Raw genomic sequence first — 20,123 nt, 5'->3', positions numbered from 1 at the left:
GCAATGGCGTGATCTCAGCTCCACTGCAGCCTCCACCCTCTGGGTTCAAGCAATTCTCCTGCCTCATCCTCCCGAGTAGCTGAGATTACAGGCAGGCGTCACCATGTCTGGCTAGTTTTTGTATTTTTAGTAGAAACGGGGTTTCGCCACGTTGGCCAGGCTGGTCTCAAACTCCTGACCTCAGGTGATCCTTCCTCCTCGGCCTCCCAAATTGCTGGGATGACAGGTGTGAACCAACGCGCCCGGCCTCGGTCATCTTAATTGTATACTTTGAATACGCTCACCTACGTATTACAGCAGATGTAGGTCACACCGTGTATCATACAGGAAAGGCTGGCACAGATGGGGACGACCCCCCGGCTCTGAGCGGGGGTTGGAAACTCTGGAACTCCCACGTAGAGCAGAAACCACCCAGAGCCCAGGTTAGAGTTGGCTGCAGGTCCCCTCTGGGCACTGCTGCAGTCCCAGGCTGGACGGCCCAGGTCTCATCCCCAGGGGGCTGGAGAAGCCAGGGAGGAGTAGCACGGACAGGCCTGAGCGGGTCTCGGGTCTCGGTTGAGCCGGGGCTAGATGAAGTTCGCCGCCGCGGTCAGGAGGGATTGCAAACGGGGATGTTCGTGCCCCAGGGTGGAGAAACCAGGTTGTCCCGGGCAGGGGGCTCCAGGGGTAGCCGCGGAGAGCCCCGTGCATTGCGCACACTTAATGTGCCAGGCACTGTGCTGTTTCACACGCACCATCTCGATGAGTCACCTTATGAGGCAGACATCACCATCCGCACTTTACAGAAGGTGAATCTGGGATTCAGAGAGGTCAGGGAGCCCGTCTGAGATCACAGCTGAGAAGCCTGTTGGCTTTCAAACCCGTGTCCATGTGACTCCGAAGGCAGTGCTTGAACCACCTTTGGTTAAGGGATGACAGGCGATGCCGCCTCTCGGTCCAGTCCTCCCTGGCTGGCCGTGCCCCCGCGTGCAGGCTCTGCCCTCGGCCGCATTCCCCTCTGAGCAGGCTGGGGGGGTCTGCCATCTCCCTCAGACGCGACAGCTGGTGAAGGACGGCTTCCTGGTGGAAGTGTCAGAGAGCTCCCGGAAGCTGCGGCACGTCTTCCTCTTTACAGATGTCCTGCTGTGTGCCAAGCTGAAGAAGACCTCTGCGGGGTGAGTGTGCGAGTCCGGGGCAGGGGGCGGGGGAAGCAGGGGCCCGGACCTCTGCGGGGTGAGTGTGCGAGTCCAGGGGGAGGGGGTCCGGACCTCTGCGGGGTGAGTGTGCGAGTCCAGGGGGAGGGGGTCCGGACCTCTGCGGGGTGAGTGTGCGAGTCCAGGGGCAGGGGGCGGGGGAGGGGGTCCGGACCTCTGCGGGGTGAGTGTGCGAGTCCAGGGGCAGGGGGCGGGGGAGGGGGTCCGCACCTCTGCGGGGTGAGTGTGTGAGTCCAGGGACACGGGGCGGGGGAGGGGGTCCGGACCTCTGCGGGGTGAGTGTGCGAGTCCAGGGACACGGGGCGGGGGAGGGGGTCCGGACCTCTGCGGGGTGAGTGTGCGAGTCCAGGGGCAGGGGGCGGGGGAGGGGGTCCGCACCTCTGCGGGGTGAGTGTGCGAGTCCAGGGGCGGGGGAGGGGGAGGGGGTCCGCACCTCTGCGGGGTGAGTGTGCGAGTCCAGGGACACGGGGCGGGGGAGGGGGTCCGGACTTCTGCAGGGTGAGTGTGCGAGTCCAGGGGCAGGGGGCAGGGGAGGGGGTCCGCACCTCTGCGGGGTGAGTGTGTGAGTCCAGGGGTGGGGGCGGGGGAGGGGGTCCGGACCTCTGTGGGGTGTGTGAGTCCAGGGGCAGGGGGCGGGGGAGGGGGTCCGGACCTCTGTGGGGTGAGTGTGTGAGTCCAGGGGTGGGGGCGGGGGAGGGGGTCCGGACCTCTGCTGGGTGAGTGTGTGAGTCCAGGGGCAGGGGGCGGGGGAGGGGGTCTGGACCTCTGTGGGGTGAGTGTGTGAGTCCAGGGGCACGGGGCGGGGGAGGGGGTCTGGACCTCTGCGGGGTGAGTGTGTGAGTCCGGGGGCGGGGGAGGGGGTCTGGACTTCTGTGGGGTGAGTGTGTGAGTCCAGGGGTGGGGGCGGGGGAGGGGGTCCGGACCTCTGCTGGGTGAGTGTGTAAGTCCAGGGGCAGGGGGCGGGGGAGGGGGTCTGGACCTCTGTGGGGTGAGTGTGTGAGTCCAGGGGCACGGGGCGGGGGAGGGGGTCTGGACCTCTGCGGGGTGTGTGTGTGAGTCCGGGGGTGGGGGAGGGGGTCTGGACCTCTGTGGGGTGAGTGTGTGAGTCCAGGGGTGGGGGCGGGGGAGGGGGTCCGGACCTCTGCTGGGTGAGTGTGTGAGTCCAGGGGCAGGGGGCGGGGGAGGGGGTCCGGACCTCTGCGGGGTGAGTGTGCGAGTCCAGGGGCAGGGGGCGGGGGAGGGGGTCTGGACCTCTGTGGGGTGAGTGTGTGAGTCCAGGGGCACGGGGCGGGGGAGGGGGTCTGGACCTCTGCGGGGTGAGTGTGTGAGTCCGGGGGCGGGGGAGGGGGTCTGGACCTCTGTGGGGTGAGTGTGTGAGTCCAGGGGTGGGGGCGGGGGAGGGGGTCCGGACCTCTGCTGGGTGAGTGTGTGAGTCCAGGGGCACGGGGTGGGGGAGGGGGTCCGGACCTCTGCGAGGTGAGTGTGTGAGTCCAGGGGCAGGGGGCGGGGGAGGGGGTTCGGACCTCTGCAGGGTGAGTGTGTGAGTCCAGGGGCACAGGGTGGGGGAGGGAGGCCGGACCCTGCCACCCATGGAGCCTTCAGCAACTTTGTTGGTTTTTTTCTTTTGAGACAGGGTCTTGCTCTGTTGCCCAGGCTGGAGTGCAGTGGTGCGATCTCGGCTCACTGCAACCTCTGCCTCCTGGGTTCAAGCGATTTTCCTGCCTCAGCCTCCTGACTAGCTGGGATTACAGGTGCACGCCACCACGCTACCATGTCTGGCTAATTTTTGTATTTTTAGTAGAGACAGGGTTTTGCCATGTTGGCCAGGCTGGTCTCGAACTCCCAACCTCAGGTGATCTGCCCGCCTCGGCCTCCCAAAGTGCTGGGATTACAGGCATGAGCCACCGCGCCTGGCCGGTTTTTTCCTTTTAAAAACTATATTAATTAACTTAATTTCACTACATAGCCTTTTTTCCTGAAAGTAAGTCATGTTTTTAATTATAAAGATAATATAAGGACATTGGAGGAAACCCCGTCCCCCACTGAAGCATGAGGTCCGCCTCCTGCCGCGCTGCTTCCTTCCCTGTTTTTAAATGTTCTCATGTTTCTTCACACAGTCGTAATCACTGTGAATGCCCAATTTGGGGCTCTGCTGTTTCTGTTTCGTGTCATAAGCATTTTCCCTGTTGCTGCCTCATCTTCATAATCATCCTTTTACTTTCCTGCACGATGTTACCCGTGGATGTGCCATCGTCTACTTAAGCATTCTCCTTTTATTAGACATCTCTGAATTTCTGCTAACTGCAGTGCTGTGAATATTCACCACGTCTCCTGCTACTATTTATTGAGGGTTTAGGCCATGCCAGGTGCCGTGACACATGCTTTGAATACATGATTTCTGGTCCTCCCAACACCTCCACAAAGTAGCGACTGTTGTTCCCTAATCATAGATGAGAGAAGAGTCTTGGAGAAGGTAAATAAGCAGCCCAAGCTCGCACAGCTAGAGGCACAGGTGGGACTGGAACCCCAAGCTGACGTGCAAGCTCCTTTGAGCCTCCTTCTCTCTACCCGGGAGGGTGGGACTGGAACCCCAAGCTGACGTGCAAGCTCCTTTGAGCCTCCTTCTCTCTACCCGGGAGGGTGGGACTGGAACCCCAAGCTGACGTGCAAGCTCCTTTGAGCCTCCTTCTCTCTACCCGGGAGGGTGGGACTGGAACCCCAAGCTGACGTGCAAGCTCCTTTGAGCCTCCTTCTCTCTACCCGGGAGGGTGGGACTGGAACCCCAAGCTGACGTGCAAGCTCCTTTGAGCCTCCTCCTCTCTACCCGGGAGGGTGGGACTGGAACCCCAAGCTGACGTGCAAGCTCCTTTGAGCCTCCTCCTCTCTACCCGGGAGGGTGGGACTGGAACCCCAAGCTGACGTGCAAGCTCCTTTGAGCCTCCTCCTCTCTACCCGGGAGGGTGGGACTGGAACCCCAAGCTGACGTGCAAGCTCCTTTGAGCCTCCTTCTCTCTACCCGGGAGGGTGGGACTGGAACCCCAAGCTGACGTGCAAGCTCCTTTGAGCCTCCTTCTCTCTACCCGGGAGGGTGGGACTGGAACCCCAAGCTGATGTGCAAGCTCCTTTGAGCCTCCTTCTCTCTACCCGGGAGTGTGGGTCTGCTCTGTGCCTTGAGCAGAGGCTCATTCTGCGTTCATTCACACATTCTTCCACCCACACTTAGTGATCAACTGCAGTGTGCCAAGCACACCCCTTCTCACGGCTGAGAAGCGGCAGTCTGGATTCAAACCCGTGTCTGTGGGACTCGTTTACCATCAGGCTATCTTGCCTCTCCCTTCAGCCCTCCCTGGTTGGCTGTGCCCCCAAGTACAGCACAGGGGACTCCACAGCCAGTGTGTTACACCACCAGGCTATCCTACCTCTCCCTTCAGCCCTCCCTGGCTGGCTATGCCCCCAGGTATAGCTCAGGGGGAGCAAGCCACGCGCCCACCACAACACTCAAGGGTCAGAATGAGAAGTGCAAATCTAAGTCCTAGGGGAAGGATCGATGATTATGAACGTCAATAAAGGGATGACTGGGCAGGCACGGTGGCTTATGCCTGTAATCCCAGCACTTTGGGAGGCCAAGGCGGGTGGATCACCTGAGGTCAGGAGTTTGAGACCAGCCTGGCCAACATGGCAAAACTCCGTCTCTACTGAAAGTACAAAAATTAGCTGGGTGTGATGGCAGGCACCTATAATCCCAGCTACTTGGGAGAATGAGGTGGGAGAATCGCTTGAACCCTGGAGGCAGAGGTTGGAGTGAGTGGAGATCGCGCTATTGCACTCCAGCCTGGGTAACAAGAGCAAAACTCCATCTCACAAAATAAAAATAATTTAAAAAATAATAATAATAAAGGACATGACTCCCTGGAACTAGATCATGTTTGAGATAGTTCTGAGGCAGAGATGGCGATAATAAGCACACATGCCTCTGCCTGTCGTCCTTTGCGATGGCAGACATTACTAATCACATATGCCTCTGCCTGCCGTCCTTTGCCATGGCAGACATTACTAATCAACTAGGGCACACTTTCTTGCTAGACTTGGATGTGGCTTTGTAATCCTCCACCCAGTGTTGACCCATGTGACCACTCTTGATAAGAGGTGGCATTTGGAATAACACCTGTATTCCATTGCTAGCCTGAAGGATATTGAACACGGATAGTCTAGAAGGGAGGGAGGGGATTGTGGTGGGGAATAGGAAAATGTGAGCCCAGCCAGGAAGGCTTCGCTCTTCTTGATACCTAAGTGGTTTGGGATGTTTGACAACATGAGTCATCTGGGCCAGAAGCCTGGTAAGGTGAAGGGGTGGAGTTGCTCCCTGTGGGCGGGGCGGACCCCAGAACCCAGCTCTCATCACTCCAGTGTGTGTTTCCCAATCAGGCTCCTCAGGAGCAGGGATCGTTCTTGCTTCTGGCGAGTTCTCAGTCAACCCCTGTCAGTGGTTCTGTGGTTCTGGACCCAGGAGTTGAGGCTGGAAGAGCCAGGCTCCCTCTGGCTCATGGCTCCCTCTGGCTCGTTTGCAGGAAGCACCAGCAGTATGACTGTAAGTGGTACATCCCCCTGGCCGACCTGGTGTTTCCATCCCCCGAGGAGTCTGAGGCCAGCCCCCAGGTGCACCCCTTCCCAGACCATGAGCTGGAGGACATGAAGATGAAGATCTCTGCCCTCAAGAGTGAAATCCAGAAGGAGGTGAGCAGAGCTTGGTATCTGAGCCTGGGGCCCTTTGAGCCAGCTGTGTTGGGGGAGGTGGAGGCGGGAAGTTGTAAGGTTTGAGACTTTGAGAGGGAGCCTTGAGTATGTAGTTACTAAGGGAAAGACCCCGACTACAGTAGCTCCAAGCAGATCGAGGGGGTCAGTGCTCAGGATTTCATAGGGCTAACATGGGAAGTGCCCTGGAAAGCAGTGCATGTTGAACACGATAGAAAGGGGAAGCAAGTAGCCAGGCGCAGTGGCTCACACCTGTAATCCCAGCACTTTGGAAGGCCGAGGCAGGCGGATCACCTGAGGCCAGGAGTTTGAGACCAGCCTGGCCAACATGGCAAAACCCTGTCTCTACTAAAAGCACAAAAATTAGCAGAGTGTGGTGGTGGGCACCTGTAATCCCAGCTACTCGGGAGGCTGAGGCAGGAGAATGGCTTGAACCCGGGAGGTGGAGGTTGCAGTGAGCCAAGAACATGCCATTGCACTCCAGTCTAGGCAATAGAGTGAGAGTCTGTCAAAAAAAAAAAAAAAAAAAAAGTGGAGGTAGAGGGAAGCAAGAGAAGAAAAAGCAGGCTTTTGTAAGGAAAAGCAGGACCTGTGCAAGGAAAAAGACCTGGGAGGCCTCTCAGAAACTGACAGATCAAGTAGGCAAATAAATAAGGAGAGAGAGGACCTGAATGCCACAATTAACATGCTTGACTTAAAAATGCAGAGAAGCTTGTGCCCTGACAGAAAACTGAGATTCTTGTCACACACGTTTGGGACATTCACATTTATCCTATAATAGGCCACTAAGGAAATCTCAAAATTTTTCTGCAAGTTGATAGCATACAAGTCATGTTCACAGACCACAGTGGAGTAAAATTAGAAGTGAACAAGAATATTGGTCAGCCTGGGTGCAGTGGCTCACACCTTTAATCCCAGAACTTTGGGAGGCTGAGGAGGGTGGATCGCCTGAGGTCAGGAATTCAAGATCAGCCTGGCCAACATGGTAAAAATCCATCTCTACTAAAAATACAAAATTATCCAGGCGTGGTGGATCATTCCTGTAATCTCAGCACTTTAGGAGGCCCAGGCAGGAAGGTCACCTGAGGTTAGGAGTTTGAGACCAGCCTGGCCAACATGGTGAAACCCCATTTCTACTGAAAATACAAAATTAGCCTGGCGTGGTGGCTTCTGTCTGTAATCCCAGCTACTCAGGAGGCTGAGACAGGAGAATTGCTTGAACCTGGGAGGCAGAGGTTGCATTGAGCTGAGATTCCACCGCTGCACTCCAGCCTGAGCAACAGAGTGAGACTGTCTCAAAAAAAAAAAAAAAAAAAAAGCATTGGTTTGGAAAGTTCAAACTGACAAGGTAAAGAGGAAATCAAAATTCAAAATGAGAACTGCAAACTGTTTAGTGCTGTCTGGAAATGAGTGTACTACATACCAGTACCCATGGATGCAGCCAAAGTGCTGTTTAGAGGAACATGAATAGCCCTCAGTTCACATAACAACAGTGTCTAGAGGAACATGCATAGCCCTCAGTTCACATAACAGTGTCTAGAGGAACATGCATAGCCCTCAGTTCACATAACAGCAGCATCTAGAGGAACATGCATAGCCCTCAGTTCATGTAACAACAGCGTCTAGAGGAACATGCATAGCCCTCAGTTCACATAACAGTGTCTAGAGGAACATGCATAGCCCTCAGTTCACGTAACAACAGTGTCTAGAGGAACATGCAAAGCCCTCAGTTCACGTAACAACAGCGTCTAGAGGAACATGTATAGCCCTCAGTTCACATAATAGCAGTGTCTAGAGGAACACACATAGCCCTCAGTTCACATAACAGTGTCTAGAGGAACATGCATAGCCCTCAGTTCACATAACAACAGTGTCTAGAGGAACATGCATAGCCCTCAGTTCACATAATAGCAGTGTCTAGAGGAACATGCATAGCCCTCAGTTCAAATAACAACAGCGTCTAGAGGAACATGCATAGCCCTCAGTTCACGTAACAACAGTGTCTAGAGGAACGTGCATAGCCCTCAGTTCACGTAACAACAGCGTCTAGAGGAACATGCATAGCCCTCAGTTCACGTAACAACAGCGTCTAGAGGAACATGCATAGCCCTCAGTTCACGTAACAACAGCGTCTAGAGGAACATGCATAGCCCTCAGTTACAGTGTCTAGAGGAACATGCATAGCCCTCAGTTCACATAACAACAGCGTCTAGAGGAACATGCATAGCCCTCAGTTCACGTAACAACAGCGTCTAGAGGAACGTGCATAGCCCTCAGTTCACATAACAACAGCATCTAGAGGAACATGCATAGCCCTCAGTTCATGTAACAACAGCGTCTAGAGGAACATGCACAGCCCTCAGTTCACATAACAGTGTCTAGAGGAACATGCATAGCCCTCTTCAAATAACAACAGCGTCTAGAGGAACATGCATAGCCCTCAGTTCACGTAACAATAGCGTCTAGAGGAACGTGCATAGCCCTCAGTTCACATAACAACAGCATCTAGAGGAACATGCATAGCCCTCAGTTCATGTAACAACAGCGTCTAGAGGAACATGCACAGCCCTCAGTTCACATAACAGTGTCTAGAGGAACATGCATAGCCCTCTTCAAATAACAACAGCGTCTAGAGGAACATGCATAGCCCTCAGTTCACGTAACAATAGCGTCTAGAGGAACGTGCATAGCCCTCAGTTCACATAACAACAGCATCTAGAGGAACATGCATAGCCCTCAGTTCATGTAACAACAGCGTCTAGAGGAACATGCACAGCCCTCAGTTCACGTAACAACAGCGTCTAGAGGAACATGCATAGCCCTCAGTTCACGTAACAACAGCGTCTAGAGGAACATGCAAAGCCCTCAGTTCACGTAACAACAGCGTCTAGAGGAACATGCATAGCCCTCAGTTCACGTAACAACAGCGTCTAGAGGAACATGCAAAGCCCTCAGTTCACGTAACAACAGCGTCTAGAGGAACATGCATAGCCCTCAGTTCACGTAACAACAGCGTCTAGAGGAACATGCAAAGCCCTCAGTTCACGTAACAACAGCGTCTAGAGGAACATGCATAGCCCTCAGTTCACGTAACAACAGTGTCTAGAGGAACATGTATAGCCCTCAGTTCACGTAACAACAGCGTCTAGAGGAACGTGCATAGCCCTCAGTTCACGTAACAACAGCGTCTAGAGGAACGTGCATAGCCCTCAGTTACAGTGTCTAGAGGAACATGCATAGCCCTCAGTTCACGTAACAACAGTGTCTAGAGGAACATGCAAAGCCCTCAGTTCACGTAACAACAGCGTCTAGAGGAACATGTATAGCCCTCAGTTCACATAACAACAGTGTCTAGAGGAACGTGCATAGCCCTCAGTTCACGTAACAACAGCGTCTAGAGGAACATGCATAGCCCTCAGTTCACGTAACAGCAGTGTCTAGAGGAACATGCATAGCCCTCAGTTCATGTAACAACAGTGTCTAGAGGAACATGCAAAGCCCTCAGTTCACGTAACAACAGCGTCTAGAGGAACATGCATAGCCCTCAGTTCATGTAACAACAGCGTCTAGATGAACATGCATAGCCCTCAGTTCACGTAACAACAGTGTCTAGAGGAACATGCATCGCCCTCAGTTCACGTAACAACAGCGTCTAGAGGAACATGCATAGCCCTCAGTTCACATAACAGCAGTGTCTAGAGGAAGGCACCACGGGAGGAGCATCCCTGTGAGTGGAGGAAGGGCCTGGAGCCATTTGGTCAGCTTGGTCTGTTTTCCTCACCTCTCAGGTTCAGCTTAGGCCTCACCATCCCTGGGAAGCTTCTCTGACACCCACGCCCACCACAGTCTTGGTTGGGTGCCCTGTCCCCAGATCCTGTGGCTTTTTGTTCATCTGTGGCTTTGCTTAAATGGTACTGAATTGTAAGTGCATTGTCAGACTCCTCTCTTCCCCACTGGAATTTGAACTCCAGGGACAGCGCTATTTTCTTCTGTTCCATGTTCCTCATATTCGACACGTAGAAAACAGGTGGTTAGGGCCCAGCGTGGTGGTTTACACCGGTAATCTCAGTACTTTGGGAGGCTGAGACTGGTGGGTCACTTGAGGCCAGGAGTTCAAGACCAGCCTGGCCAACATCATGAAGCCCCGTCTCTATGAAAAATATAAAAATTAGCCGGGTGTGGTGGTGGTTGCCTGTAATCCCAGCCACGTGGGAGGCTGAGGCAAAAGAATTGTGTGAACCCGGGAGGTGGAGGTTGCAGTGAGCCGAGATCGCGCCACTGCACTCCAGCTTGGGCAACAGAGTGAGTGGGACTCCATCTCAAAAAAAAAAAAGGCACTTAGTAAACAAACAATTATTGAAGAAAACATAACCAGATGGCCTCTCTGAGGATTCTTTCAACTCAAGCATCTCCCTTTGAACAGGGGAAAGCAAGATCAGCATTACAGCCCCAGGAGTGTTCAGGGCTGGGGGATGTCCTAGGACGGAGGGTCCAACTGGGGGTACATCTGCCCAGAGGGCTCCCTCGCCAGCACAGCTGTCACCCTCCTGAACGGCTGGGCCCTGCCCACAGTGCCCGCCCAGGAGCATCCTGTGTGCCTGTTTCCCACCCGCCCCTGGGAGGCTTGCTGCCTCCCCGTTGCCCCAGCTGTGCAGACGTGGCCTTGTGCCCAGTCGAGTCAACAGTCAACACTAACAGAGCCCCACTGGCTCTGCTGCCTGGGGTGTGCCGGGTGCCTCATGTATATCCCTGTCCAGTGGAGGAAGCAGACACGCCCCTTGCTGACCACAGAGTGTGGCACATGTGAGTCACTGGAGAGGCACAGGTGCCGTCCTCTGAGTCACAGAAGAAGCAGTGATTTTTTTTTTTTTTTTGAGATGGAGTCTCACTCTGTCACTGTCGCCCAGGCTGGAGTGCAGTGGCACAATCTCGGCTCACTGCAACCTCCACCTCCCGGGTTCAAGTAATTCTTCTACCTCAGCCTCCTGAGTAGCTGGGAATAAAGGCGTCCGCCACCACGCCTGGCTAATTTTTTGTATTTTTAGTAGAGACGGGGTTTTACCGTGTTAGCCAGGCTGGTCTCAAACTGCTGACCTCATGATCCACCCGCCCCGGCCTCCCAAAGTGCTGGGATTACAGGTGTGAGCCACTGTGCTCAGCCTTGTTCTCTTGATAATAATTTTTTAAATTTTCATGTTTTTTCTAATCACCAATATAATACTGGCTGGTTTTAATGAGAAATGCTCACAGTACCAGCATGTACAGGGTAAAGCTGGTCGCCACTCACCTCCCGTTGCTGACAGTTTGAGGTGTATTCTTCTGAACTCTTCTTCGCTTATACTGGTGTGCGCCCGCGTGTCCAATGAGACTAGACTACACGTGCTGTTTTGCAACTTCAGCATTTCACTCCACAGTGGGTCTTTGAGCCCTTTGGATGTATCAGATTCTTTTTCTTTCTTTTTGAGATAGAGTCTCGCTCTGTCACCCAGGCTGGAGTGCACTGGTGAGATTTGGGCTCACTGGAACTTCCACCTCCCGGGTTCAAGCGATTCTCGTGCCTCAGCCTCCCAAGTAGCTGGGATTACAGGCGCCCGCCACCACGCCCGGTAGTTTTTGCATTTTTAGTAGAGACGGGGTTTCACCATGTTGGCCAGGCTGGTCTCGAACTCCTGACCTCAAATGATCTGCCCACCTCGGCCTCCCAAAGTGCTGGGATTACAGGCGTGAGCCACCGCGCCCGGCAGTATCAGATTCTTTTTAACAACTGCCTCCTGCTCTGTCGCTTGGCTGCGTACAAATGTTTTTGGATGTTTGGATTGTCTCTGATTCTTCGCTCTTAGCAGGCAAGTCGACATCACTGCACAGGTGCTTCTGCAGTAGGTTCCCTCCAGGTGGGATGGGCAGGGCAGGGTGAGTGTGCGCTTAATTGACAGGCTTTTACCTCTGAAAAAGCTGTGACTGGTGGCATTCCCCCTGCGGTGTGTGAGGGTGACTGTCCCCCACAGTGTCACAACACTGGCTGTGAACATTCTTTACAATTTTGCCAGTCCAGTGGATTAAAAAGAACAAAACACCATAGAGATGAATTCTAACTGAGGAGCTTGAGGATGGCCTTGGGAGCTGAGACTTGAAGCATAATGGTGGTTAATAAAAGGGAGGGGCTCCTTTATGAAACAGACAGAAACTTGGAACACTGAGGGAGCAGGCTCTGCCCGCAGAGGATGAATGTCTGGTGAGGCGGGGAGGCTGAGCCGAGGGGGCCGGGTGGGTTGTCTGCCGGGCAGGGAGGCTGGAACCCTGCCATGGGGGCCTTGGTGCCAGACAAGCAGGTGGGGCTTCAGGCTGAAAGGTGTCTGAGGTTTCTTAAAGCAGGTGTCTCTGTTGTACCCAGGATTTAATGTGTAGAGGCAGCAGAGTGACAGTACAGAGAGGTTAATGCTACTGTAATATTTGTATTATTTAGGGTTCCCAAGAGAAGGAGGCATAGCACCCCACCCAGGGCCACGTGGGGAGGTGCCAGCTTTGAACAGGAGGCAGGAATGGAAAGAAAGTGTGGCCACAGCTTTTCTGTGGAGAAACAGGGCAGGGAAAGGGCTTGGCACCAGCTAGCTTCCGTTATGTTGGCAGCCCTGGGCTAGAGGGGTGGTCTCTAGTGACCTGGTCCCTGGCCCTGGGTGACGTGGGGCAGAGGAGATGCTGGCTTGGCGAGTGAGCGTCGGGTAGAGAAGGTGGTTGGGGACATGGGCTCTGGATCAGTGGTTGTGTGTATGAAAGCTGTGCTCATAGGGCGTCACTGACAGGCTTAGGAATTAGCGAGCCCTGCGGGGGAGCAGTTTCTCACCCAGCTACCCGCCTCTCCTGCCGCAAGATGTCAAAACATCACGAAATACGGAAAATGTAAAGAGCATGTTAACACACAGCGGAGTGTCGTGCTTAGTGCTGCTCGTGAGAAAGGCCCGAGTGTGAGGGGAACCCTCTGTGTCCCCATCTCCTGCAGAAAGCCAACAAAGGCCAGAGCCGGGCCATCGAGCGCCTGAAGAAGAAGATGTTTGAGAATGAGTTCCTGCTGCTGCTCAACTCCCCCACAATCCCGTTCAGGATCCACAATCGGAATGGAAAGGTCAGGACGGGTGGGGGCGGGACCGAGACAGCCCCTTCCTTAGTCCAGAGCAGCCCACTCTGTGGCTCCCGGCCCTGACCTGTACGAACCGGAAACTCAGGCCCCCTCTTCCTGAGGAGGCTGCCGTGGCTCCAGCTGTTGACTCGCTCTCCCCTCTCGTGGGGAATGAGTGCCCTCTGCTGGCCGTCCCTGGCATAGCCGCTCCTGTCACCTTGGCTTCCCAGGAAGGAGCTCCCCCTTCACCCACCCACCCCCAGCTGCCTTCTCCTGCAAGGTCAGCTGTGCCTGGATAAGGAGGCGCTTTGGGCCGGGCGCGGTGGCTCATGCCTGTCATCCCAGCACTTTGGGAGGCTGAGGCAGGCGAATCACCTGAGGTCAAGAGTTTGAGACCAGCCTGGCCAACGTGGCAAAACCCCGTCTCTACTAAAAATACAAAAATTAGCCGGGCGTGGTGGTGGGCACCTGTAATCCCAGCTACTCAGGAGGCTGAGGCAGGAGATTGGCGTGATCCCAGGAGGCGGAGGTTGCGGTGAGCCGAGATCGCGCCACTGCACTAGAGCCTGGGCAACAAGAGCGAGACTCCGTCTCAAAAAAAAAAAAAAAAAAAAAAAGATAAAAGGAGCTTTGTTGGGGTCCCCAGGATCTGGGAGTACGCTTTGCCTGACTGTGGTCACCCACTTTATTCTTATCTCCTCTCTTCAGAGTTACCTGTTCCTACTGTCCTCGGACTACGAGAGGTCAGAGTGGAGAGAAGCAATTCAGAAACTACAGAAGAAGGGTAAATTCCTGCCTCTTCCACGCTCCCCGATGATGTCCGTGGCATTGATGGGCCTTTTGTATTTCTAAGCGTTTCATGTCCAGTATCACGTCTTTGGCCCTCGCAGTCACCCTCAGAGGTGCCCGGGATGGGCGTTTAAGGATGTTACGGATTAATTGAGACCCAAAGAATCTAACTGATTGGCTGAAAGACATGATGATTTAGTCCTGGGACTGGACCCAGAGCCCAGCCTGGGCTTTCTCTCTCTCTCTAACTCTCTCTCTCTCTCTCTCTCTCACACACACACACACACACACACACACACACACACACAGAGGCTGGGTACGGTGGCTTACGCCTGTAATCCCAGTCAGGAGTTTGAGACCAGCCTGGCCAACATGGTGAAACCCCCGTCTCTACTAAAAACACAAAAATTAGGCAGGCGTGGTGGTGGGCACCTGTAATCCCAGCTACTCAGGTGGCTGAAGCAGGAGAATCCCTTGAACCTGAGAGGCGGAGGTTGCAGTGAGCTGAGATCACACCACTGCACTCCAGCCTGGGTGACAGAGTGAGACTCCGTTTAAAAAAAAAACAAAAACAAAACACATACCACACACACACACACACACACACACACACACACACACACCCCTCTTCAGTTAGATTCTCCTACTCTGACCCCTCTCACAGCATCTACACCAGTCCCGCTGTGTCCACAAATCCTTCCCCCTCCCTCGCAAGGACCAAGTCTGCCCCAGGGATTAAGCCGTCTTCCTGCAGCAGCCCCCAGGGAAGAGCAGCCAGTCCTGGTGGACCAGTGCCCACGCTCCCTTCTCTCTCGGCTCTCCCTCCAGATCTCCAGGCCTTTGTCCTGAGCTCAGTGGAGCTCCAGGTGCTCACAGGATCCTGTTTCAAGCTTAGGACTGTACACAACATTCCTGTCACCAGCAATAAAGACGGTAAGCTCGGGAACCAGAGGTGGCCCAACCGGCAGGTCCCAGCCCTCAGAGCGTGGCTGGCTTCCCGTAAGGACTCAGACAGACATGTGGCTGTAAATGGCTGATCCCTGCTCGGCTGTGCTGAGACTGTTCAGTGGCCAGGACACAGCTTGGGTAGGGGCGACTGTCTACTGAGTTCCCAGATGACCCCAGCTTTTCCTTGGGCCCCTCTGTCTGGCTTGGGAGAACTGGCACCCTGGTGCACTGAGATTGTGCTGTTAATGTATTCGTGAGAGAGCAGACCCGGTAGATAAAATGGTGTATGGGAAATGAGGCTGGAAGTTTCCAGGGACCAGCTCTTGAAAGGCCTTGAATCCCAAGCAAGGGAGTTTGGAATTCATGCTGTAAGGCCGGGAGTCCGTGGGGGTTTTGAGCAGTGGGGAGCTGTGATCAGGGCTGGGAACTGACCGGAGTGGGTGGATTCTAGCTGCCTGTGTGCTGGGAAAGGGTCCACTTTGTGAACGGGGTCCTGAAGGCAAGCTTTCCTCGACATAGGAGGGGCCTGGGCCTTCTCTCTTCCATTAGCAGAATGATTTATCATATTGGTCAGTTTTCAGTGCCAGGATAGGCAGGATTTGGAGGGAGAGACAGTACCCATGGGGAATGGTACTAAGTCCCTAGGCCAGGATGGTGGGTGTGCTGGACCCCCCCAGGCTGAGTGGAGGAGAGAAGGACCCCCCAGCCCTACCCCGGGCAGCTCACATACAAGGCCGCCGTGGCCTTCGGAAACTTTTTCATCTGGCCACCAGGTGGTGATGTTGGACCAAGACTCAGCTGAGTCTCATACCCCGTCTGCCTCCCGCCGGCCTGGGGTGGAGGCTGAGGGGAGCCGCTGACCACCCTCTGCCCTGGGGGCTTTTCTCTCTTGCAGACGACGAGTCTCCAGGACTCTATGGCTTCCTTCATGTCATCGTCCACTCTGCCAAGGGATTTAAGCAATCAGCCAGTAAGTGCCCTGGCCAGGACGAGGTTGGGTGGGCCATTGTGGATTCTGCACTGCTCTGCCCAGGATGGGGCCCTGCCAGCATGCCTTTAGACATGGGGCATTCCCCTGAAGGCCAGAAACCAGCTCCTCTTGGCAGGGAGGTCACCCCTGGCCTTTGTCTCCAAAGTCCTCTTTCTCAAGCCCTCCCTGAAGCTGTCTGAAACCTAGGGGCTGGGTGCGGTGGCTCACGCCTGTAATCCCAGCACTTTGGGAGGCCCAGGCGGGCGGATCACGAGGTCAGGAGTTCGAGACCGTCCGGGCCAACATGGTGAAACCCCGTCTCTACTAAAAATACTAAAATTAGCTGGGCATAGTGGCGGACGCCTGTAGTCCCAGCTACTTGGGAGGCTGAGGCCGGAGAATCCCTTGAACCCGGGAGGCGGAGGTTGCTGTGAGCTGAGATCATGGCATTGCACTCCAGCCTGGGCGACAGAGCGAGAATCCGTCTCAAAAAAAAAAAAAAGAAACCGAGTGCGACAAACACATGGACTCCAACTTCATATCTGAGGGCGACAAACACATGGACTCCAACTTCATATCTGAGGGCGATAAACACGTGGACTCCAACTTCATATCTGCCCATGACAAGCTGTGTGACCTTGGGCAAGTTTCTTAACCTCTCTGGGCCTCCACTAAAAGGCAATCACGCTTGTGAATTTTGACCCGAGAGCAGGCTGGGATATGATCGTGTGTGTGCAACGCTGGTGTGCTGCCACGCTCATCCCTTTTTCTGCCCTTCCCCCTTGTGGGTTCCTTGTACTAAATCTGTTTTTAGTGTCTCACAAAGTAGGATTGCACTTTTTAATTTTTAAAAAATTTTTTTGTAGAGACAGGTTCTCCCCATGTTGGCCAGGCTGGTCTTGAACTCCTGGGCTCAAGCCATCCTCCCACCTCGGCCTCCCAAGATTACAGGCGTGAGCTGCTGCGCCCGGCCTGGTTGCGCTTTTTATCTACCTGTTATCCACACGGGAATCTGTGAGTCAGTTAGACAGCTAATAGTTTCTACTCATTTGTCAGAGGAGGTAACCGAGTCACAGAGAGGAGAAAAGACTTAACATCACAGAGGATCAGAAACCCTGACTCTCTCCCTCTCCACCTGCCCCTCCCACTCCCTGCTCTTCACTGGCAGGTGGGGTCCGCCCTTGCCCCTCCCTGCAGCGCCCCACACAGAGGTGACTCCCTGGGCCGTTAGAGCAGCCTTTCCCAGGAAGCCTCCCTGAGTTCCTGGGGGCAGACTGGCCTCCCTTCTTTGTCCCTTCTTTGTGCCCCCATCCCCTGAGGTTCCTTGTGCCCCCATCCCCTGAGGTTCCTTGTGCCCCCATCCCCTGAGGTTCCTTGTGACCCCATCCCCTCAGGTTCCTTGTGCCCCCGTCCCCTCAGGTTCTTTGTGCCCCCGTCCCCTGAGGTTCCTTGTCCCCCCATCCCCTGAGGTTCCTTGTGCCCCCGTCCCCTGAGGTTCCTTGTGCCCCCGTCCCCTGAGGTTCCTTGTGCCCCCGTCCCCTGAGGTTCCTTGTCCCCCCGTCCCCTGAAGTTCCTTGTGCCCCCGTCCCCTGAGGTTCCTTGTCCCCCCGTCCCCTGAGGTTCCTTGTCCCCCCGTCCCCTGAGGTTCCTTGTCCCCCCGTCCCCTGAGGTTCCTTGTGCCCCCGTCCCCTGAGGTTCCTTGTGCCCCCGTCCCCTGAGGTTCCTTGTCCCCCCATCCCCTGAGGTTCCTTGTGCCCCCATCCCCTGAGGTTCCTTGTGCCCCCATCCCGCTCAGGTTCTTTGTGCCCCCGTCCTGCTCAGGGCAAGCTGGTTATGGCACCTGTCATGCTGTTTTGTCACTTAACAATTTGCGTCTCCCACTGTGAGTTCTCTGAGGGCGGGAACCAGGTCTCCTTTACCCTGGGATGAACGGGAGCTCAGAAATGCGGAATGAAGTCGTTAATTTACACAGCACCTACCGTGCACCTGGAGAAGAGAACACGGCTGGCATGTGGACGTACTCACACGTGCAAAGCCTGTGGCGTGTTCAGAGCCTCTCAGTCTCACGGCCCGCTCTGAGCCTCCGGCGTCCCGCTGAGGTCACGGAAACCATCCCTGTTTTACACACGAGGATGCCGAGGCTCGGAGGGGCTCAAGGTTCCTTCCTGGGGTCACACAGTAGCAGGTGGTGCAGCAGAATCCACGTCTTCCGGCACCAGAGCCCGAGCTCTAACCTTTCGGGCACTTCTCGATGTCTGGCCGGGAACACCACACGGTCCCTCAGGCTGCTTGTTACCGTGGAAGCTTCCTGAACCCTCTCCAGACCCACAGACCTCCCTTCTTGGGGGCTGCCGCTTGGGAGCTTCTGGCTAGTGAGCTCCGTAGCACTGTCCCACCCATGTCTGGACCAGGCGCCGCCACTCCCTCTCCTGCTTCCCGTTGGCCGGGAGGTCCTTGCCTCAGGGAGCTGGCCCGTGGCCTCCCAGCCTGGGCGGGTGTCAGAGCCGGCTGAGCTGCTCCAAAATCTCTCTTTACCCCCAGATTATCCTCACTCCCTTCGCCGCCGCCACCCCTGACCCACTCATATGTCTGTTCTCACTCAGAGGTGAGGCCCTGTGTCTTCAGCCGTGGTAAACTCAGGACCTCTGGACAGGCAGGCCCAGGGTGTAGGCACCATGACTTTTCCTGCTGTGCAGACAGGAACCCGGGGAGAGAAGGGAGGTGATTTGTGCAGAGCCGGGGTGTGGACCCAGATGCTCTGACTCCGGAACCCTCACTCTGACCCTGTGAGCCGTCCCCAGCCCCTTCCTGAACCCTCCCTCTGACCCTGTGAGCCCTCCCCCAGCCCCTTCCGGAACCCTCCCTCTGACCCTGTGAGCCCTCCCCCAGCCCCTTCCGGAACCCTCCCTCTGACCCTGTGAGCCCTCCCCCAGCCCCTTCCGGAACCCTCCCTCTGACCCTGTGAGCCCTCCCCCAGCCCCTTCCGGAACCCTCCCTCTGACCCTGTGAGCCCTCCCCCAGCCCCTTCCGGAACCCTCCCTCTGACCCTGTGAGCCCTCCCCCAGCCCCTTCCGGAACCCTCCCTCTGACCCTGTGAGCCGTCCCCCAGCCCCTTCCGGAACCCTCCCTCTGACCCTGTGAGCCGTCCCCCAGCCCCTTCCGGAACCCTCCCTCTGACCCTGTGAGCCGTCCCCCAGCCCCTTGAGGAGGGTTGGCTTACACCGAGATCAATCCATGATGACAGCACTTCATGGCCCGTCTCAGACACACAGGCCCACTCCCTGGTCTGGCCCAGGCCGGGGTGCCCAGGGCCTCTGTGTTGTTCACCTGCGAATCCCCAGCCCCGTTCTGTGTGTTCTGAGGCCCACCTGGGTCTCCTTTCTGTTGCTCCAGCTGGAGGCTTCTCGGGGTAGCTGCACTGTCCTTTCTGCAGGAAAGCTGGTTTTTTTTTTTTTTTTTTTTTTTTTGAGAAAGAGTCACTTGGTCGCCCAGGCTGGAGTGCAGTGGTGCCATCTCAGCTCACTGCAACTTCCACCCCCCAGGTTCAAGCGATTTTCCTGCCTCAGCCTCCCGAGTAGCTGGGACTACAGGCATGTGCCACCACGCCGGGCTCACTTTTGTATTTTTAGTAGAGATGGGGTTTCACCATGTTGGTCAGGCTGGTCTCAAACTCCTGACCTCAGGTGATCTGCCCACCTTGGCCTCCCAAAGTGCTGGGATTTACAGGCGTGCGCCACCTTGCCCGGCCAGGAAAGCTGTTCTGATGGAGAATGGCCCAGCTGGGCAGCTGCAGGGGCCAAGTGGAGTAAGCCACCTGCACTGTATGCCCACACTGTGACCTCTGACGTTGTTTCACGCTGCAGAGGGTTGGCCATGGTGTCCCAAAGGCACCCCCCACGCCACCTCTGGTACCCTGGGAACAACTTCGGCATCTCCCTGGAGGTGGGAGGACTGCTGGGTTCCGAGCCCAGGGCGGGTGTGGGTTTGCAGAGGGCCTGGGGTCCGTGCCGGTGCTGTGGCCTCAGCAGTTGGGTCCCAAGGTAGATTTTCAGCCTGAAGGCCAGGGTGGAAGATGGAAATGCCCGGGAAAGCCCCCGGCCCTGCCCTCCCGCCCCAGCCCTCCACTGCCTTGTTACCTGGAGCGCTTGGTGGTGGTGGGAGCCTCGTTCACCGTGTGCCAGCTGGGTTCCCAGCCCTGTTCTTGGTACTGCGGGTACACCGGCAGGCAGGAAAACCCAGGCTTCTCTCCACATGGTGTTTTCGTCGTGGGGGGAGAGAGACTAGGGACGCACGGGTAGAGAAGATCCCTTTGGTTTATGTTAAGTGCAGCGGAGGAAACCACAGCACCCTGGGCTTG

General features: G+C 55.7%; 1 protein-coding gene across 13 annotated transcripts in view; it reads left to right on the top strand.

The window, feature by feature from the left end:
• Nucleotides 1-20,123, top strand: part of ABR (ABR activator of RhoGEF and GTPase) — a 203,030-nt gene that overhangs the window by 126,546 nt on the left and 56,361 nt on the right. For all 13 annotated transcript variants that reach the window (XM_024350157.3, XM_063799498.1, XM_063799497.1 and 10 more), the window contains 6 exons: nt 1,033-1,154; nt 5,762-5,927; nt 12,943-13,065; nt 13,768-13,843; nt 14,677-14,781; nt 15,692-15,766. In XM_024350157.3, the coding sequence (XP_024205925.1) occupies nt 1,033-1,154; nt 5,762-5,927; nt 12,943-13,065; nt 13,768-13,843; nt 14,677-14,781; nt 15,692-15,766 (667 nt within the window). The remainder of the gene's footprint in view (nt 1-1,032; nt 1,155-5,761; nt 5,928-12,942; nt 13,066-13,767; nt 13,844-14,676; nt 14,782-15,691; nt 15,767-20,123) is intronic.

The sequence above is a fragment of the Pan troglodytes genome, chromosome 19 (genome assembly GCF_028858775.2).
Source record: "Pan troglodytes isolate AG18354 chromosome 19, NHGRI_mPanTro3-v2.0_pri, whole genome shotgun sequence".
Lineage (NCBI taxonomy): Eukaryota > Metazoa > Chordata > Mammalia > Primates > Hominidae > Pan > Pan troglodytes.
This window is presented reverse-complemented; position numbering and strand designations above follow the sequence as displayed.